This window comes from Perna viridis, chromosome 10 (genome assembly GCF_037379345.1).
Source record: "Perna viridis isolate PV_CMFRI_1.1 ecotype Kerala chromosome 10, ASM3737934v1, whole genome shotgun sequence".
NCBI lineage: Eukaryota > Metazoa > Mollusca > Bivalvia > Mytilida > Mytilidae > Perna > Perna viridis.
The window spans coordinates 33,466,546-33,487,565 of NC_142454.1; the positions used below are offsets into that span (position 1 = coordinate 33,466,546).

Genomic DNA, 21,020 nt, shown 5'->3' on the forward strand with positions numbered 1-21,020 from the left:
GTTGCCATAGAGTAATCTAGAGACTTGAAAGAGATGACTGGTCATTGAAAACTAGACCTTATTGACGTGTCTTAAATAAACTTTTCAAGGAAAGTTTTGATATGGAAGCTTTTAACTAACATTTCAACATGCTCACTATGGTAGAAAAAGATGTCCATTTTGTAATGTAAATTTTGAATGTTACACCAGCTCTTTCTTCTTAATTTTAGCATGCATGAATAAACTTCTTGGGTTGGGGTCTTCCAGTGCTATCCACTCATGAGGTAGATGGAAAATTTGAATGTTTAGAGAACTTTTTTTTCACTTTTGAGTGTCCCCCTTTTATTTAATTGTGAAAATGTTAACTGTGTTTTCCACTATTCAAGATGTAAAACACAGGGATGAAGTCATGTTTTCTGTGTAAAAATGCTCTTGAAGTTGGCAATAATACATTCAGGCTACATACATTTAAATGGTAGAACACAATTAAAGTCTTGTTAATAGGATAAATTGAGATTTTTTACATGGTCTTGTTTACAAATGATTTGTAATAGTTAGCTCAGGAACAAGCCAAAATGATCACAGAATAAAGTAGTCGAGATAAAACTTTGATTACAGAACTCAACAATGCATGTGAATATTATAGTCAGATTCCTCTGTTCTGTGCCAAAAATTGAAAGATGATTGCTTTTTATCCCCTATCTTGAAATATTTCCTGAAGGTGAATATTTAATTAGTTTTCAAGCATTTAAATTGAAAAGATTTTACAAATTATTTTGAAATTATCATCTGAAAACTTATATATTGTTCACTCCTTATTTAATATGTTATATATAGAATTTCATGACAATTGAATTAAGAATTTTAATTCAAATCTTTGTGAGCAAACATTTTATTTGTGTCATTGCAATCTGAGGACCTCCCATGAAAGATTAGGCGATGATGTAGAAATGGTATTTTGGAAGTGGGCTGGTTTTTTTTTTTTTTAGCTTTTAAAGGATCCAGTGGGGTTATTTCAAATCATGAAAGGAGTTTATTTGATTTTGAAAATATTAATTTTTTTTTATTCGGTTCATTCAGGCATTATCTTTTTACTGAACTTATATTGTTTTTCAATGCGAGGTGAAAATTATTCCTTCCTATGTGTGTAAATTTTCTTCAGTTACTTTGTCATAGGATATATGAGTAACTCACCCCTATAAAAACCCAAAGTATTTAAGCCACAATTTCTTATCCGATGACTGACTAACTTGTCATATTATTTGCTGATGGGAAATTGAATTCGGTATCAAGTTCAGGTTTAGATCACCAATCAAGACAGCTAACACTTCTATGGGACGTATTTCGTTGTTTTCTTATGAATATCGGGTTAACAACTGCACCCAGAGTTTAACAATAGTCTTTTCAATGATTTTAAACCTTTTGAATCTTGAATGGTTTTTATTCCATTCACCAGTATCTTAGGATCAATATATTGGGGAATAGTCTGTTTCGCGTGTTGGTGTGCAATTGTTATTTTTTTAATTTACGAGTCGTGACTAAAGTTTCTTTTTTGATGATGATAATATTGTTATGACAAAAATGTGTCTTGATCTTAGATCAACCTATAGTTAAAGAAGTTCCATTTTAAACTTATTTTACTGCTCTCTGGTGAATATTAGATTTTCCATCAAAATTTGACAACTTTTAAATAATTATCTGGAACAATTTGACCTGTTGTTATAATAATTTGGTCTATTCTTGGTAATTTTGAAAGCATCAATGTACTTTTTTGCTTAAGTTTTATACAAGGACTACCTCCTCAGTCAAAATTTGTTCCGCTTATCACCTATTTTGAATTTTCTACAAGCAAGTAATTCATTTTTCGAACTCATAATAATGATAAATGTGATTTAAATTGCAGATTTATTTGAAACTTATGATGAAGTAGTAGAATTATTTTTTGTATCTATTGAAATTTTCCGTGACAGGTGTTTGAGCTATATTATAATATTGAGTGTTCAGCAACATGTGTAACTTTTATACAGAAGTCTCAGGTTTCCATTAAAACATTTTTTGCACTGATTCTGATTGCAAAAAAGTGTGAAAGTTTTAAAGTTTTTTAATGAAAGGACAAACAGTTATAAAACTTCAATGCCCTACTATAAAAGCTGGTACCATATAATTTGTCAAACAGTCACTCCTCAGATTTTTCTTTTGCATCATGATACATTGTACACTTTCATATTATAATATGAACTTTGGTTTTAAGTGGTACAGTTTCATCAGTGTTGAATTACAGCAAGTATAATAGTTAATTTCAGAGGATAGAGTTGGTCTTGAACATTTCTTGATGAACTTCCTTATGTAATAAAAAAAAGAAGATTAAACTATTCCATCTATTATTTCATAGATTTTGAAATTACTATCTTACACATTTTATCAGGAAATGATCATTCTATTAAGAGAAACCTATCCTATCCGTTTTACTTGCTATAACTCAGACAGCTAAATATTTTAATATTAGGTATATTAATCACAGGTAACACATCTCACTATGTTAGCTGTATTTTATTGCTATTATCTCCTTATTTGTAACCATGACACCACTATTTCGTACTGGCAAAAAACTTTTCCATCCTTATCAAACATTAAATTCCCCTTTCTAACACCTTTTGTCATCACTATTATCCTTTACACACTTTTTGCATAAGGAACAGTTTCATTTATATAATAGGAAGAAGTTGTCATTGTTTAACAGATATGCAATATATGTAATTTAAAGGCATAAGAATAAAACTCAGCAAGGTTAAAGGTTAAGTGATGCCTAAATTTGTTAGTTTGACAAATATATTGAGGCGTGATTGTACGGAAACCCACATTAACATTATTTTTGTCTTTGATCTTACATGATCGATCAATGTAAAATCGTGAAAACAGGTTTTTAAAAAAAGGAAAAAGGAAATAGACACTGAGTGACATATATATTAGGATATGTTGAATAAAATTAAGTAAAATTAATTGGTTTTTGTCTTGTTTATAAGCGCTTTTGTTTTTAGTTTACAGAGCTTGAGTTGGCTAACTATCATTTAGAGATACTGAATAGATTAAAACCTTAAGTTATTTGTATTTTGATTTTTTAAAGAAAAAAATGTAAAAGTGATAGATATATTTACAGTGCTCTAAAAAATGTTCTCTTTTGACAGGATATTTAAGTAGCATTCCACATAAGAATCATGCAAAATGTGATTCATGTTTTGAAAGCCTGCATATTTTTATTTTTGATATTTTGTTTAAAATTTCATAGTAAACAGAAAGTAACATATGGTTTTTCATATAACTTTTGTTCATAGGAGATAAAAATTATATAGAATGCACTGTAGAATTCAAAATTAAAATTAAAATGACACTAAAATACAACAGAATCTATCAGATTTTCCATGTGGATTATCTCCTAAAAGCAGACAAATTGGAATATTATACATTTCATCACATAGACCTATAAAGCAACTTCATAACAAAAATAAAAATGTGTAGCCTTTTTTGAGGTGTATCACATTTTACAGAATTTGCATGATTCTTAAAAAAACTGCTACTTAACTTTTCCACAACAAATTTAACTTGTTACTTTTCCTTTGGTAAACATTATATGCCACAGATGACCAGAAATGGGGGTTCTAGAGTAAATTTGGAACAGAAATTAACTACTTGAAGCTTAGCTTTCATTGTTCATAGGATTTTTTTTACGAATGTAGAAATAAGAGAGTTATGGTGATATACTTTGCAAAGTCCTTTTTTCTTTCATTTTTCTCCAGATCTCATAACCCTCTTTCCTTCATTACCTTAGGCCACCCTCTTTTTATTTGTCATTTCATCGTGTAAGTTGTGAGTAGACCGTATATTTGTACTTATTTGGACATCAACCTTTCACACGACAGCTATAAATTTAAATGTTCATTTTTTTGTCTAACTAGTATTTTGTTGTAAAATATTCTGTTGTGAGGGTCATTGTTTTAAGAAATATTTGTTTGTTAATTCAGTGTAAAGAGGTTAAATTTTTATTTTTTATGGTAAATTAATGTGCTGGCTTGTTTTTACATGGTAGTGATAGTCCCTTGTATTTTTTTAACATTTAATGCCAGATTTGACCAGAAAAGGTTGGTGAATGTGTTTATAAAGGTCAATGGAAAGGCTAGTTGTAAATCCTAGTTTGAATACCCTTAAACTAGAGCTAAACTTTACAACATATTGTTTTCATGCATACTTCCTCTTCAAGACTTAATTTTATAATTATTCCAATTTTCCCTTAGACACAAATTACTGTTAGTTTTCATAATTGTAATGTCTAGAAATTCCTCAGAAAATTTGAAACTCTGGACTCAATTAGAGTCTCCTCAGATCGATCTCAAATTAAGTGCTTATGAAATGACTGTGTATGCTTGGTATGTAGACTCAAATTGTTCATTTTTGCCTTCATTTTTGTCATAAAAAATCAAAGGTAGATTTATGCCGTTTTCTCAATCAAGATTCCAGCATAAGGAGCTAATTGGGTTTACAAAACGTTGTTATGCATAATCTTTAGTGAAAAAATGCAATGTGACATTCTAAGCACATGATTTACTACAGCTTTTGCGCATTTGGTCCATGTCAATTCAAGACGGAATGATTCTGATACAATTTTTGTTGATTTTATACCACACTGAGTGCTTATTATGAGTAAAATCAAATCCATATATCTATCCCAGATGGATTCATTTGTTACTTTTTTATGCATATATTATTAGATAAGTTTATGTAATATTGGATAAGCTTATAAAATCCATATGTCATCCTTTTTGATGGAGGTAGAGTTGTGTATTATCTGATGTTTAATCTTTGAATTTGAATTTAATCTGAATCTGTTAAGTTTTATGGTCGGCAATTTCAAATTAACTTTTTTTTGAAATGTGAGAAGTACAGATATAAAATTTTAAGAGGAACTTTTAAAAGTTGATAGACTTGAAATTTGGTGTTTACAGAATATTCTAATGAACCAAAATTGTAATATTTGTGGTGTCATTATCTGAAACACAATCAACAAATTTTAAGAAATTGAGATTTTTTCTAAAATGTACAATTTAAATGACAGAGTTGATTTTTGAAAGTGCTGGAATTTTCTCTGGCTGAAATGATGTCCTTGATCAACATGTTACAAATCTTTATTGCCCTGCCCTCAAAAATTGGGAGAAATTATTCAATGATCTGATTTATCAATATTAAACCCGCACACAGAAAGTAGGTGGTTCATTGGAATCACACTGTCTGTCCATCTGTTTCAATGAATTACCTGAACTCTCAATGAATCAAAATGGATTGATTTCTAATTTAGTATGTGACTTTATATAGATGTGGCATAACTTGTAAATGATTTTGATTTCCACTGGTTATCAACTTCCTGTTTGAGTTGAGGTTTATATCAAGCACAACAAAGCATGTAATTTCTTGTAGGAGTTGGGGATTATATCTAGCACAACAATGCATGCTTCTTGTATGGGTTGAAATAAGATTGTAGAAAAAAGAAAAACACGAAATTTTATCTTGGTTGCTAATTTAAAATTCAAAACATTATGAGTTGTGAATTTCTGAATCTGTTAATTAAATACACACTGCGTATGAACTGAGATTTGTATTTTGTTCTGGTAAATCTCATTTCCACTTTCTCTATCTGTAAAACAATCAACTTTGAATGGTAATAATTGTGTTATCAGCCATTACAGTGTGTTACATCACAGGTTGGGCCAATTTTATGCCGATTCTTCCTTTAATTGTGTAGTAAATATCTCAACAGTGATATGAAATACCCAAATTATCATGTTTTACTGATATATTTGCCATAATGCACCATATTTTATGATCAGGCCTCCCGGTAGAGTTTTTATGATCTAAAGGCTTTACTTTTAGTTTGACATTAAAAAGCAGTAATTGTTTAAATTCAACTGTTTTGGCATTTATCATTTTTTTTGTGGGGGTTTTATATTAATTTACTTTACTCAGGTTTGACATGAACTAAAAATTTCGCACTTATCCTATCCTAGTATATTACACAGGGGATGATCCAGGAAGTTTATAAAGAAGGGAAGGTATTGATCCAAAAAGGGGGATCCATGCTTTCATTTTGCCCAAATTTTTTGCACAAAATTAACATGATAGTGGAAGGAGTTCAACCTTTAGAACCCTGTCCCTGAATCTGCCACTGTTACAGATACGTTCATACAGATATTTTGTAAAATTGTAATGTACTGACCATTCCATCTATGCCTTCCTTTTTACTCAAAACTATAATACTGTCTGCTTTGTATACTATTTTGAGTGTGGTGCTAAAATTGAATGATTAACAAGTCTTAAAATATAAATTAGTTTTTTTTTCTTTTAGGTTTGAATGGTAAGATATCTTATGAGATATTTGATGGTGATGTACAAGGACAATTTGGTATAGGAAGAACCAATGGTACTCTATTCACTCAGCGGAGTTTGGATCGAGAGTCTATCGCTAATTATACCCTCACTGTCCTTGCTATTGACCAGGCAGAACCTCCTGAAGTCAGAAGGACCACTACAACTGAGGTATTACAAATGATATTCTCTTACCAAGGAATGAGTGAAGGGCTGTGGCCTGTTGATCTGTTATTCAGTCTCTAATTTACTTGTGATTTATGTAAATCCCTTCAACACGGACCTTGGACATATACTCATATCATACAAATACCTATTAGGAACACTTAATTTTTTAAGGTCATAAATGTTTCACATTAACAGATACCATTCTTCTTGTTACCTTTGTAATATTTTGTCAGGAAAAAATTCTTAACCAGTTTCAACTTTCCAGTAAGAAATTTCTTCATTGGTGGGTGTCATTTAAGTATAAGAACTTAGTGAAGATTTGGCAGACTGAAGACCATGCAGCCAGCATGGATATTTGAATGTCAGAATGAGACTTTTGATTTTTCTTATAAATGATTACATGTGTGTTATAAGAAATTATAAAGATGGATTATGCATGTTAGCTGACCCATTTTGAGGACTTTGAAAACATCAATTGAAAACTTTTATTATGTATACTCAAGCTCTCTTTTTGTAAAAAATGACTTATTATTGTAGAAAAGATTTGACATTTAACAGATTACTCATATCAAATACAGTACTAGCAGTTTACACAGATTTATAATAATATGGCGAATTTTTGGCAAAAAGCAGTCAAATCTGTAAAATCTTGTGTAAAACATTTGACATTTAATGAACTATCATTTATTTTTGGAATTACATAATCATATAATTATGTTTCTGTTGATGAAAGAACAGGTGTAATGGATTGTTTATGTTAAATTAATTTTAGTCTTTTGATGATTTTCCGACAGATTTCAACGTGATAAGATTATAATATAAACAGTTGAATTTAAACAATTACTGCTTTTTAATGTCAAACTAAAAGTACCAGTAAAAGAAATATATTTTTTATTACTACCACACATGTATTATTCATATAATGATTCCAATCCTAAGGGAACAAGGGTAAAACATTGATTTATAGATCTCAATAAATATATTAGTGGTTTCACATTTTTCTTTTTTCTTTGTCATGTTTTTCATGGTATGAATATATAATGTATTTATTTTTTTTCGTTCTGTATTTATATTTTGTACAATTTAAGATTTTTTAAAACCTTTCATATTTTATTTAAATAGGTCAAAGTAACAGTTGCTGATGTAAATGACAATTCTCCAGTATTCATCACACCATCAGTTATGTCTGTGCCTGAAAACAAACAGCTCAATGAAGTGGCATTTGTCGTGAAAGTCCAGGATGACGATATTGGTCAGAATTCTGCCGTTACTTTTAGTCTCTCACGTCATCCTGATTCTCCCTTTAGAATGAATCCAGCAACTGGTGAAATGTTGGTGAATACTGTGTTGGACAGGGAAACTCGGCCAAATTTTACTGTAACCATTACAGCTTTCGATAAGGGAAATCCCCCAAAATCATCCACACAGTCACTTACTATTAAAATTGGTGATGTTAACGACAATGCCCCAGTTTTTAATCCTGTATCATATACTAAAGCTATAGCAGAGAATACTGAAATCGGGAAGACTCTGCTGACCGTCACTGCCACTGATCAGGATGAGGGTTTAAATGGAAATGTTAGATATTTCATTGTAGCAGGGGATGATAATTTTGACTTTGCAATTGATCCAAGCAGTGGTGTTATACGTGTTCAGAAAAATTTGGATTACGAGCGAGTGCAAATATACAAGTTAAAAATTCAGGCTGAGGATAGTGGGAGCGTGACTCAGTCAGCTTTTGCTGAAGTTACGATCAGTATTCTTGATATTAATGATGAAGAGCCTGTCTTCCTCGATTCACCATACTATCCCCTTGTTCTGGAGGAAGCTGACAATTTACCTGTACAGGTATGTACTCAGGTGTGAAGTTATGTGAGGTCATTGAATATGAACAGATGATTTATGTCAAATATGGGGCATAAATGAAAATTGCTTGTTTAGAAATTAATTTTTGATGAGTAAGCGAGCATGTTTTATGCTTGATCTTGAATGAAAAGTAGGATACAGTTTTAGAGACCCATCAGTGACAACTTTGTGTCAGGAACCTGAAAAATAAAAAGAACATAAAACATATTTTATAGATGAAGTCAGTAATAAAATGAATTATGTAGAAAAGGAATAGTATCATGATGGAATGTTAAAATTTCATTGAAAATCTTATAATTTACTCTGCTGTTGATAATGGAATTTATTTTGTTAATCTATTAATTTGTTCATTCTTAACTAATGAAGAATTAAGGTAGAATTTTTCTAAACTTTTTCTTTGAAGATTAATATCATATTCTCTGAATTACATATTTGCAAGTTTCCCTAATGCTTTCGAGAAATCTATGAATCAAATATTTCCAGGCCCTCTTGCCGTAGAAACTTGAAACAACTAGGTCTATGAGCAAGCACTAGAATTTGGCAGGTTTGAAATGGAGGTCTGAGTAAAATGAGTTTACTCCAAAAATATTTATGACATAAGTCAATTATTTTAACTATTCCTTCATTTTATTTTATTATGTAGGTTCTACAGGTATCTGCCAGAGATCAAGATTCAGCTCCTAATAACTTAGTAACATATGGATTCAGGGAGGGAAATGTGGTAGATGGTGAAGTTGTGTTCAAAATCAACAGTACATCAGGGGAGATAACTTGTTTGAAGAAACTTGATCGGGAAGTTAGAGACAGATATGAGCTGATAGTATATGCTTCTGATTCAGGTAAATTTGTCATTCATAATTTCTAGATCCAAGTGTCATTTTGGCTGTTGGTGCTGAGGTTTGTTGAAGTGTGACATTTCTTGCCCAGACACCACTGTCTTCAGCTGTTTGGGTTTCTGTTCGGGTTACCTCTCCCTTAGCTTCCGATTTCTAAAGGTCCACTCTGGAATTAAACAGTGATTGTAAATTCAGAGTTTATGTCCTCCTAGGAATGTTGCCTTACTGCTCACTTCTAGCCAACTATTTAATCCATAGTTGGAGATTTGGCATTCATTAAGTGCAATGTAACTTGAATCTGACTGCCTACCACAAGAAATAGTTTTTAAAAAATTATGTCCATTCGTGGCTCATTATCCCTAGAACAAAATGAATGGTAGTTGAAATGAAATACCACAATACAGGTGGTCAATAAGACAGATGTGAATGTGTGGTGGTTTTGTTAATCGGAATGATATAAATGTTCAAGATAAGTATTTGGGTTAATTACTTATATACCTCTACACTTACTGTGTTCGCAAACGAAAAGCACATCACTTGTATTGCACAGTGGTGTAGTGTTTCCTTTCCTACAGACGGTTTTAGGAGGGTGTAAGAGCCCTTTTCTTTTAAATGGGCTTTCTAAGCGCCCTGTCCTTTTTTTTACCTGGATAAACCTGCTTTTTTCAAAAAGATGCAGAGAAAATTATGGAACTTACCTAATCTAAAAAATTTTCAGACTAGAATTAAGACAGATGGTGTCAATACAAAGAAAAAAAATTAATTTTAAGACCAACAGATATTAAAATACTCAGGTGTTGGATTAAACAGTCTCCACTGAATTTCACCAGAAGATACTCAATAAAATAGAAGAGAGAGAAAATACTTCCAATTGTCTTTCAAGGTGATATGGGAACAGAGAAGATAATGATATGTATTGATTTCAAAATGCACTGACCTTTTCTTTTCACAGTATGGGGTTCTTGTTCCTAAGTACTTAAAATGGTGAATTTGAGTGCTTCCCTGTCACTTTTCAACTATATACAAGAAAATCCTATTTTACTCTATGGGATTTTATGGGGCTTATGAAATAATGGGCATTTTCCATTTATTTCTAATTTTAAACTATTCAAATTGGAATTCTTCCCTGTTTCCTAAGAATCTAGGCTATTATTTTACTTTTTTTCTATAGTTTAGAAGTTATGTCTGAAAGTTACTTCTATTGTCAAATTATCCCACTAATTTATTATGTCGCAATAGCAGGAGATGTAAACTTGTACATATTGGAGCCTTTTATCCATATAAGATTTTTCTGAATATCATGGATACTTTTTCCTTCATCATTATAGTATAAAACTCTTTGGTTGACAGTTGGTAATCTGAGGAATTTCAAGCTAACCACTTCAGTGGTATTTGAATATTTAATTACGTGAAGTATTTGAGCTATCTCTATCTTTTTTTATGGTCCAGATTTTCATTTTACTCTATCATGATGATAAATGTTGTTTCTGTTTTGATAGTACATTGTACAACTGTCATCTTCGTAATCTTCTTTCACTTCTTCAGAGATTTTAGAATAAGGAATGAAATTATCGATATGATCTTTAAGAGTGTCCTATATTTCCAAAGCCTATATGTATTTTATAGTTTATTCATCTGAGATATTTTTTAGACCACTTCAGGGTGTTAGCTATTCAAACAAGATCGATTACAAAATGGAGGATTTGAGAATATGTTCTGGGCCAGTGACCTTTACAGTGTTTGCAAAAAAAAACAAATAAAACAGGAGATCCTAGATTGCATTCAAGGTGGAGTAAAACTTGCGCTAAATAGCAAGTTCTTATTTGCCACTGTGGTTAGATCTGGTGAACTTAAGCTCCTACTTTTATTATTTCTTGTCCTTGCTTTCCCCCAACCAAAGGAACAAGGCTTCTTACTTGACATTACTAAGTAAAACTGTAAACAAGAAAATCTACTTTAACCACTTAAGAGGTGTTATAAATGCTGTCTGTCAATGAGATACTCTCGTTTTTATCCTGTCATCGCAAAATTGTTTTTTAAAGACTTAGTTTCTTGCCAAGAGGGATTGCTGAATTGATAAATATGCTCGATAAGAAAATTATGAGATGAAATATTGTACTTAAAATTCAATTTTCCACATTTTTACCTTGATTTTTTGTATGATCTTATGGTGGTGAATAATAGCGCTAATAAGTTTATCGTGGACGATCTCATACAGTCATTTCTTCCTAATAAAGACACAATTGAATTTTAATGTTAGTCCGGGTTGAAATGCTCTTTTTGAAAATGAAATAATTTTTTGGAAGAATAAAAACTTCAAGGTTTGAGATTATTGTGGTAATTGAAAATGGAATAAAGAAGTGCACTTGAAAAGATCAAAAATTAATCTTGAAGTAAATATTGAATTCCACAAATCTTGATAATTATTTTCTCAAGTTATAGTCTGAAATTTTTGTATTAATTAAAGCATGTTTGAATAATAATTGGCAAATTCTTATCTGGGGGGTTTGCATTTGCTTTAAATGATCAATGTTCTCAGACACTACAGTTATCCCCCTTCTTTGCCATGTTGACGTACATTATGATCATAGTGTGCCCTAAGGTTCAATTAATAGATGCAAAAGGGATTTATCATGAAACTTTTGCAAAAAAACTTGAAAGGAGATTATGTCTTTGAAGTCAGAATTCTTTGAAACACTATTCTAACTTCGTTAAGCTGCACTAAAATCCATACATTTTATATGCATCCATAATAGAAAAAAACTGTAGACAAATCGTCAATAAATTTTGCTGAGGCATTGGTAATGAATTTGTACCAGGCAGATTGCTAATTGGTTATGTACAGTTCTGAGTGTTTCTTAAGTGATTCCTTGTCATTTTGGAGAGCAAGTATTCATCTCTGCCAAATTATGAACACTTCTTGTACTTTAAAGTATTAGTTTTAACAAAAATCATGCAAGCATAAAAAATACATGCTTATGTTCATTCTAATCCTGTTATGAAATATTGTGCTCAACTGAACTGATAAGTTGTTAATATTGAGAGCACCTATCCACACCCATAGCACAAGTTTAATAAAATCTTTGCTTGAATCTAGTATAAAATTAGGAAAATTTTCAATGAACATGGAACAAAATTATCGAAATCACATCCTTTCATGCTAACTTAATGAGGTTTTAGATTATTGTATGGAGATGTGTATATTCTCTGGAATTCATGTTTGGGCAAAAATTGTAGAAAAGACAGCTTTTGTACTTGAGTGTTTTTTTTTTTTTCAGCAAAACTTTGTCTCATGCATTGTCTTCAACTCCTCCCAGGTGACTTGTAGGATTGTTATGAAACTTAAATGGGTGATAAACTATCATGTTGCGATGTGCATGTTGTTGGGACTTTATGTTAAAACGAAAGTTGTAGGAATGATGACTGTTGGAACGTGCACATTTTTCAGCAAAACTTGGTCTGATGCTTTGCCCACAACTCCTCAAGGAATTGCAGGATTGTTATAAAACTTAATGGGTTGTTAGATTAACATATGGAGATGTGCATATTGTCAGGAATTAATAATATTCTGCTATTGTGTTGTCAACAAAAAGTACTAGTTATCACTTTGTTTGGAGTTCGGTCTTTTAGAAATGGGAGCAAATTGTGTGTCAAAAGTTGGTAGTCTATCCTCCATAAAAATTGTGTCCAATATGAATCATATGTCCACATTGGTCCTCAAATGTACAGGGTTCAACAGGCTGCTGTGGGGTATTAGTCCTACTAGGGGCAGTGCCTAGTTTTTTTTCTAGAATTCACTTGTGTAAGAGTGATAATTTTAGTTGGTCAACATTTTGGATGAGAGACACATGCCAAGAATTGCATTTCAATATTTTTGCTAGGTACCATTATGTGTCTGCCTATGCCAGATTTTAGACATTTAATTTCCATAATATGTTTATGTCAATCCTTTTATTGCTGTCAATCTTGCCAAATCTTTGTACCAGCTTGTACCAGAGGCTGTCTTAATTCTGTTCTATTATAATATCTTAAATTGTTTCTTCATCTTTCTAAACAGAATGGGGACAAACCTGCTGAGTTATGTGTTTTTATTTCATGTTTACATTGAGAAGGGAAAATGAATTTAATTAACTACTTATTAGTTCTCTGTGTTTAGAAAGCTGGTAATTCTCATGTTTTTAATGAGTGTTTGTAATGTATAGTTTTAACATAATGTTTTTATTTCGTTACAACAAGATTATGCAATAACTGTACTGGAATTGTGTAAAATTGATAGTTTTAAAGTTAGGTTTTAATTATCTGTCCTCTATAACCGTGAATCTTTATCTATTACTGATCACCTTGACAGATACGAAGAGTTTTTGAAGTGACATGATAGTAAAAAAATTGAAAATGGGGGGTTATAAATGATTTAATTAAGAATCTTGGGTTTTTACTTTTGAAAGCATACAAAAATAGTGCCTTATTGAAAAATATATATGTCCCAACTTTTTTAGTTACTACAGATAAGCTTAAAATTATGTCAAACTTGTACAAAAAAAGTTTTATCTTGACATTGTCATTGATCAAGATTTCATATGTCAAAATAGTACAAGAGATAGAACAGTTTTCCAATGAGCATTTCATCCTCACCAGGGTTGTCAAATAATCCTAGTATACAACTGAAGTAAAGAGAAACACTGTTCTGTTATCTTTTATGAAACAAAATTAAAATTTCATAAACTTTTGAAAATCTTGCCGACATCGTACCTGAGTAGCGTGCTGATTTAAAATTTTGAATTGCATAGCTCGATGTTAAGAAATAATTCATGCTGTCTCAAATTAATATTTTACCCCTAAGCCATTGAAAAGTTTTTAGAAAGCAAATCAATTTTAGTTGGACAAAGTTTGCTATTAAAATATGTATTTTAAATTCTACATGGATGGAACATTGAAAAATTTGTAAGGCGTTTGTTGTACATGTCACTTAGTAAAATATGAAAGTGTTAGATTTAAACTTGGTACTCTGATTGTAGGTATTGTTGGTACAATAAAAAAATCTTTTGGGTTTCCATGGGCTGAAATAGGGGACAAAGAACCTTACAGTCTTTGTAGAATTGATTGTACTTAATTCTGTCCATAGAAATACTTAAATGTTGGGGTTTTGAGTTGAAAAAAAGTTTAAAAATTAGGAACAATGTACAAGGCATTTTTCATTAAGATGTCTTAGTGTGTATAGTCTTACTAGAACTATAAAGAAGTTAAATCATGGTTTATTTACATGTTTTCAACTTTCTTTTCTTTTTCTGCCTTATTGAAAATTTATGCTATAATAAATCAACAATGCATTTTTATGCTGCAGGAAGCAAGGGAAACAGTGTAACAAAATGAAATGAAAAAATCAGCCAGTTAACTGTAATAGTTAAGGCATGGTCAAGGGAGATGTACTGGTTGTGAATACATTCTCCGTTTTTAAAGACCCATTTTTCAATGGAAAATAGTACTACTATCTATCCCATCTTCTTTGAAGATCATTGATATGGGCTAGATATGTATTAAAAAATTTATGCTTAATTAAATGATTTAATTATAAATGCAGAGCCGTTATCTTTTGAATCTGATTCTGATTATAATTGAAAATTTCAAAGATCAAAGACGAAAAATTGAGAGATATGAAAGATTTGCCTATGAAATTTGCAGATTTATTGTTGCTGCCTGTCGTGTAACTCTAAAGGAACCTAGCAAAGCTTGGTGTATGTCTGTCAGCATTGGATATTTGACTGCATCTACTATAGTTAGTGAATGTATAAGCAACATAATACATGTACCGGGTATTTTCATTACTTTTATTAATTTTTTATTTTCAGGATTTCCAAGTAATTCTGGTACAGGTAGTATTGTCATCACTGTAAAGGATATCAATGACCATTCACCAGAGTTTGAACACAGCTCAATCTACATCGGCCATATTGCCGAGAACTTGCCAGGCAACTCCCCTATACTGATAGTAAAGGCAACTGATAAAGATACTGGAGCTAACTCTCAAATCATGTATGTTATGTGTGTAGGAAGATAGTAATACAAAATTGACATTACTGATATATATGGGTATTGTTTTCTATAGTTATATATTTTTAGACATCCTTACTGTGATTTAAACACTTATATGGCTAGACAGACAGACTACTACATGTATTCCAAAAATTTGTTATATTGTAAACAGGTTTAAAAGTCTCTTATTGTTTTCATTGTTGCTTAAAACAGCAAAGCATTTAGATCAAATGATTAAATTATGCATTGTAACATGCATATACAGGTACAAGATTAAGTTAGCTCAAGGCTTATGGATATATGACTGTGCTTATATACACTAAAGCTAAGATGGAGTTTACATTCCGACTTTCATTGGTGTGTTAAGTGAATTGAGTAATACTTCTTAGGAGTCAGGGTTTCAAATTCTGTCTGTTCAAGTTCTAACGTCGGACCTTTACAATTTCATTTATCTTGTTCCCTTTACCTTCAACCCTTTTGGCTTCCACTTAAGTAGGTAGACCTAGAGTAAGGGACACAACTCTTAAAAATTATTGGAATGTTTGTATTCAGCATTTTACATCAATCTCATGTAAGCATCAAAGTAACTTGGATTGATTTCATTCAGTTTCAAATGAAAGCTTGCCAGGCTTTGGTGAATTGAACTTGGTACAAACATGTCACTGATTTTTAGAGTTGTTTCCCTTACCCTAGGTCTACCTCCTTAATTGAGGACTTCTGGTTTTTCTTTAGTGGCCCATTGATTTGAAACTTGGAAAAGTCAAGGAAATTTATACAAATTTAACCCCTTGGCATCTTTTATACAAATAGAAAAGCTTTAAACTTGTCCACTGTGGACTGGTGAAAACTACAAAGTCCATGCAGATAGTAATGTATCTCTATATATATTACATCATTATAGTGTAATAAAGAGCAGAGGGAATAAATTCATATTTAATAGTAATAGCTTGTTAATAACAAGAACAAAAAATACAATTTACATGCAGTCAATATTTTGAGGAGCACTCAAATCTCAAATCTATGATATACATTTCCTCTGTGTTTGCTTAATGGTAGATCAAGTTTAGAATATGAAATTTTATATGTTAAAGTAAAAGTTACAAAGAGACAGCAAATATTATGGTGGTATTTGATATATGATTTATTATGTTTTGAGTATAAAAGAATACATTTAAAATTGTTTATATTTTATAAGGGAGTTATAGAACTATGGCTGTTCTGAAAGCAAGTCTGAAATTTTTACCAGTATCTTACCAAGCTAAAAGGGGATTCTGGTGAAATTTTCTGTCAAGCCATTCATAACTGGTTTTATTGTTTTAAAAAGAAAAGTCATTGTCAGTAGTTAATTAACCAAAAACTAGAAATTAGAATTTTGTAAAACTTCTCTAATTCCTAGAAAAAATTATGAGACAGGCATTGTTAATTGAATTCTCTTCTCCGTTAGCAGTTTTAGCAGGAGCTATACCTTACTATTGGTCCTTATCTCTTTATTGTAAGTTTTATTACCAAAGATTTACTCAAAAACAATGTAGTTATGTAAAAATAATGTTTATTTTTTTCTATCATTTTCAGCTACAGTTTGGAGGATAGTTTTGATGGGAAGTTCTCAGTCCATCCAACCTCTGGAGGACTGTCTGCTGTGAAATCCCTCGACAGAGAAGAGACTGCTGTCTATAACCTTAAGCTTGTTGCCAGGGATAGTGGTTTAGTACCTAAACAAGTGACAGCTGATGTCACTGTAATTGTGGATGATAAGAATGACAATACTCCTCAGTTTGAGAGAGATAGCTACCAGCAGACAGTCAATAATCCAACTCAGCAGGGTAAGTGGGAAAAAAAATTTCTAAATTTCTAACTATCTTAAAAAAAACCTATGTATCAGTTACAGGGGCTACAGTCTACTTTAAACTTTACAAAATCATTTCTTTGGCCAGTTTTGGTTTAGATTTTGTAAAGCCATAGGTAAAGTACACTTTCAACATTATCCCCCATGAAAATAAACAATCTACAGAAAGCACCTCAGTCTCTTTCATTTAGGAGCTCACATTCCTTGTTTCCTTCTCTTTTTTTGGTCATTTGTCATAAGATTTTATGATATATTTCAGGAGACTTTGTGATGGGTGTAACAGCTCTGGACCATGACATTGGTGGGAATGGGCAGGTTGTCTATACATTGACAGGATCTAGCAAGTTTGCTATCAATAGCCAGACTGGTATACTCACGGCTAGCCAGACATTGAGTACTGCTAGGGCAACCTATAAATTTTTAATAAAAGCCGAAGATCAGGTAAGAAGAATGAATTCTTTTGCTGTGGTATTGTCTTGCTTTTTACACTATGGACAAAGATGACAATAAAAGTATCACCTATAGTGGTTTCCACAGATTTCCTTTCTCATACACTGATGTATCTTATTCTTTTCTGAAACTGCAAAAAGGTATACATGTATCTGGATTTGGGTACTTAAATATTCATTACAAAGGAGACAGGGCAATAATGGGTCTTATTGGCCTAAAAATATATATAAAGTGGTCATGTTTTTGGCAAAGAAAACAATGTCAGAACCCTAGAAACAACTTCATATTTACTTAATACATTCAATATTACACAGTTTAACATATGTGAAAATATAAAGTTTCTTTGGTGTTGACATTGTTTTCTTGATGTAAATGTGTTAAAAAAAACAAAAACAAACTTCACAGTTCTCAGCAGTTTTTGTTAAATGATGTTGAATTGTGGTGCAATTATGATGTCATTACAATGAACTAATGCCACAAAATATTATTTTTCCTTATATTTATTTATTTTAATATGTTATGAACAACTTTTATGTTATTACAACAAAGTTGATATTTTAGGCAATTTTCATACCTTAATGCCCCTTACAACTTTATAATAATTTGTATATAGTTTTTAAGATATTATATATATTGATTTTAAATTCTGACAAACATAATGGGTAGTTCCATCAAATCTTGTCTAAACCAAGCCTGTTTATAACTGAAAAGATTTTGTTTGGTTAATACATATGTTTAGTTAACATAGGATTCTGTTATGACAGGTTTCACTGTTGTTAAAAAAAATAAATATGGCAGAGTGCAAAATATATATATAAAAAAAAATTGTGTTTGTTCTAGGGAGACCTTAGAAAAAGTTCTACGGTAAATGTAACAGTGACCGTATCGGACATCAGTTCACTCAACAGACCAAATTTTACATCATTCCCGTCTAGTCCACTGGTATTGGATGAGAACAAAGACAGAGGTCATAGTATTACAACAATACAGGCAATGTCAAATGTTGGTAGCAGTGCCAATTATCATATCGCTGGAGGCAATGTTGGCAAATCATTTGCTATTGATCAGTCATCAGGGGAAGTAACTGTGTACCATCCTGTTGACTTTGAAATGACACAACGTTTTGACTTGTGGATAGAAGCCAGGGACACTTCAAATGCAGCTCTCTCAGCATACAGAAAGCTTGTTATAAATATCCAAGATCTGAATGACAACACGCCTCGCTTTTCAGAACCACTGTACTTGCCAACAATTTTCGAAAATGCCCATATTGGCTCAACTGTTGTGCAGATTATTGCATCTGATGGTGACAGTGGAAACAATGGAAAACTGACCTATAGGTTGTCGTCTGATGAGGCCATTTTTAGAATTGATCCTAGTAATGGACTGATAACCACTGTAAAGGCTTTAGACAGGGAAACAGTGGAGACTTATAGCTTGATAGTTGAAGCAGTTGACCAAGTAAGTAATGAAAACTGCTATCTTTAATTTGCTTGTTTCATTGTGGTTAGTCACAGGTTGACTAAGCTTTACACAAAAGACTTTCTATAAAAAAATATAATAGACACTAATGATTCTCATTTCTACAATTACTTAAAGTTCTCTAGATCAAAGATGATTTAAAAGTTCAAAGTTAATGAAAGAATCATAACTCTAGTACTAATTTTGCATTTCATTTCAGGGTGTACAACCTTTGACTGGATCAACTACAGTTAGAATTCTGGTGTCTGACATCAATGATAATCGACCTGTCTTCTCTCAGAACTTCAACATCGAAATTCCAGAAGATCTTGCCGTGGGAAGCTTTGTAATCCAAGTCACTGCATCAGATGATGATATTGGTGATAATGCCAAGATAACCTACAACATTATTGGCAACCCTGATGGCAAATTTAGTATTGATCCTACATCGGGCAATATTACACTTCTAGGCAAACTTGATGCTGAGTTGTATGGCTCGAAAGGACTACAGATAAATATTACTGCCTCTGATGGTGCTTATGTTCCTCATGCCTATGTCATTGTATATGTTACTGATGTCAATGATAATGCTCCTCAGTTTAAAGATCCACTGAAGTTCAGCTTGATTGAAGGTCAAAAGGCAGGTACTGTGGTTGGTAGGGTTACTGCTACTGATAGAGACATCTCCAAACCAAATAATCAAACTCACTACTCTTTCAAGTTGTCGTCATCTGAGTTTAACATGGATTCCTCTACTGGTGAAATAACATCCAAGATGGAAATGGTATACATTCACAACAGTGAACTTGCAAATGTCAACACCAGAGAACTTATCGTCGTGGCAACCGATCATGGGACACCACCAAGATCATCGGAAGCCATTATCCACATTGAAATCACAGATGCTAATGACCATGCTCCAATTTTTGAGCAGAGAGATTACTACTCAGCAGTACCAGATAATGTAGTCATTGGTGATTTGGTGATGACTGTGTTAGCCAAAGATGAACAAGACTATGGTGTCAATGCAGAAGTACAGTACTTCAAGGAGAGTGGAAGTGGTGTAGAATACTTTTTTGTCAATAAATTAACAGGTAATAATTAGGTTCAAAATTCAAGTACAAATCCATGTAATAATCTGGCAGGTTCTTAGAAATCATGATACATCATAAGAAAGTGGAACTTATATTCCTACATTACATTCATTGAACCTCAGAAATAATATTGAAACACTTTTTTCAGCAACATTGTCCTTTTCCATTGTTTTAACTGCCTGATATTTTTTATACAGAATAATAAAGGCATTTTTCAATGACAACATTAAATTGGAAGTGACATCATAGAATAACATCAGTTTTGAATGTCACGACAGAACATCATATCTCGCCCTAACAGGCTCACTATAATATTTTTTCTACTTCAAAATTGCTGTTATTCTGTATATATGGTGCAGCAATATGTATCTTATTAAGGAGGTAGACCTAGGGTAAGGGCATAAGTCTTAAAATCAGTGATATGTTTGTATCAAATTCAATTTCACCAACACATATCAAGCTTTCATTTGAAACAGAATGAAATCAGTCCAAGTTACTTTGATGCTTACATGAGATTTATGTAAAATGCTGAATACAAACGTTTCAATGATTTGTAATAGTTTTGTCCCTTACCCTAGGTCTACCTCCTTAAGATATGTTCAGTTTAGCTTAAGTATACTACATTTCTAAATACTAGTGTTAATTTGAAAATTGTTTGCAAAGTATTTCAAAAATTTAGTATGCATTTTGTTTTCATGATGTTCATGGTAGGCACAATAATACAAGAAATACTTTACATCAACTCCAAAAATTATAATAGTCAATGAAACACTTAAGTAAACACTGAGTATTTTAAGCTGTTTCTAGAATTATATGTAAAAGCTGGTACACAAATATCACAAAATACAGTAATTCAATTGTGTTTAGGAATCAAATACT

General features: G+C 31.7%; 1 protein-coding gene across 1 annotated transcript in view; it reads left to right on the forward strand.

The window, feature by feature from the left end:
• LOC148605495 (cadherin-related tumor suppressor-like) overlaps positions 1 to 21,020 on the forward strand; it is a 61,182-nt gene that overhangs the window by 27,242 nt on the left and 12,920 nt on the right. Inside the window, exons 5-12 of the mRNA XM_088550776.1 lie at positions 6,371 to 6,561; positions 7,681 to 8,406; positions 9,068 to 9,263; positions 15,107 to 15,290; positions 16,863 to 17,113; positions 17,396 to 17,577; positions 18,427 to 19,047; positions 19,268 to 20,141. Coding sequence (XP_088406902.1) covers positions 6,371 to 6,561; positions 7,681 to 8,406; positions 9,068 to 9,263; positions 15,107 to 15,290; positions 16,863 to 17,113; positions 17,396 to 17,577; positions 18,427 to 19,047; positions 19,268 to 20,141 — 3,225 coding nt within the window. The remainder of the gene's footprint in view (positions 1 to 6,370; positions 6,562 to 7,680; positions 8,407 to 9,067; positions 9,264 to 15,106; positions 15,291 to 16,862; positions 17,114 to 17,395; positions 17,578 to 18,426; positions 19,048 to 19,267; positions 20,142 to 21,020) is intronic.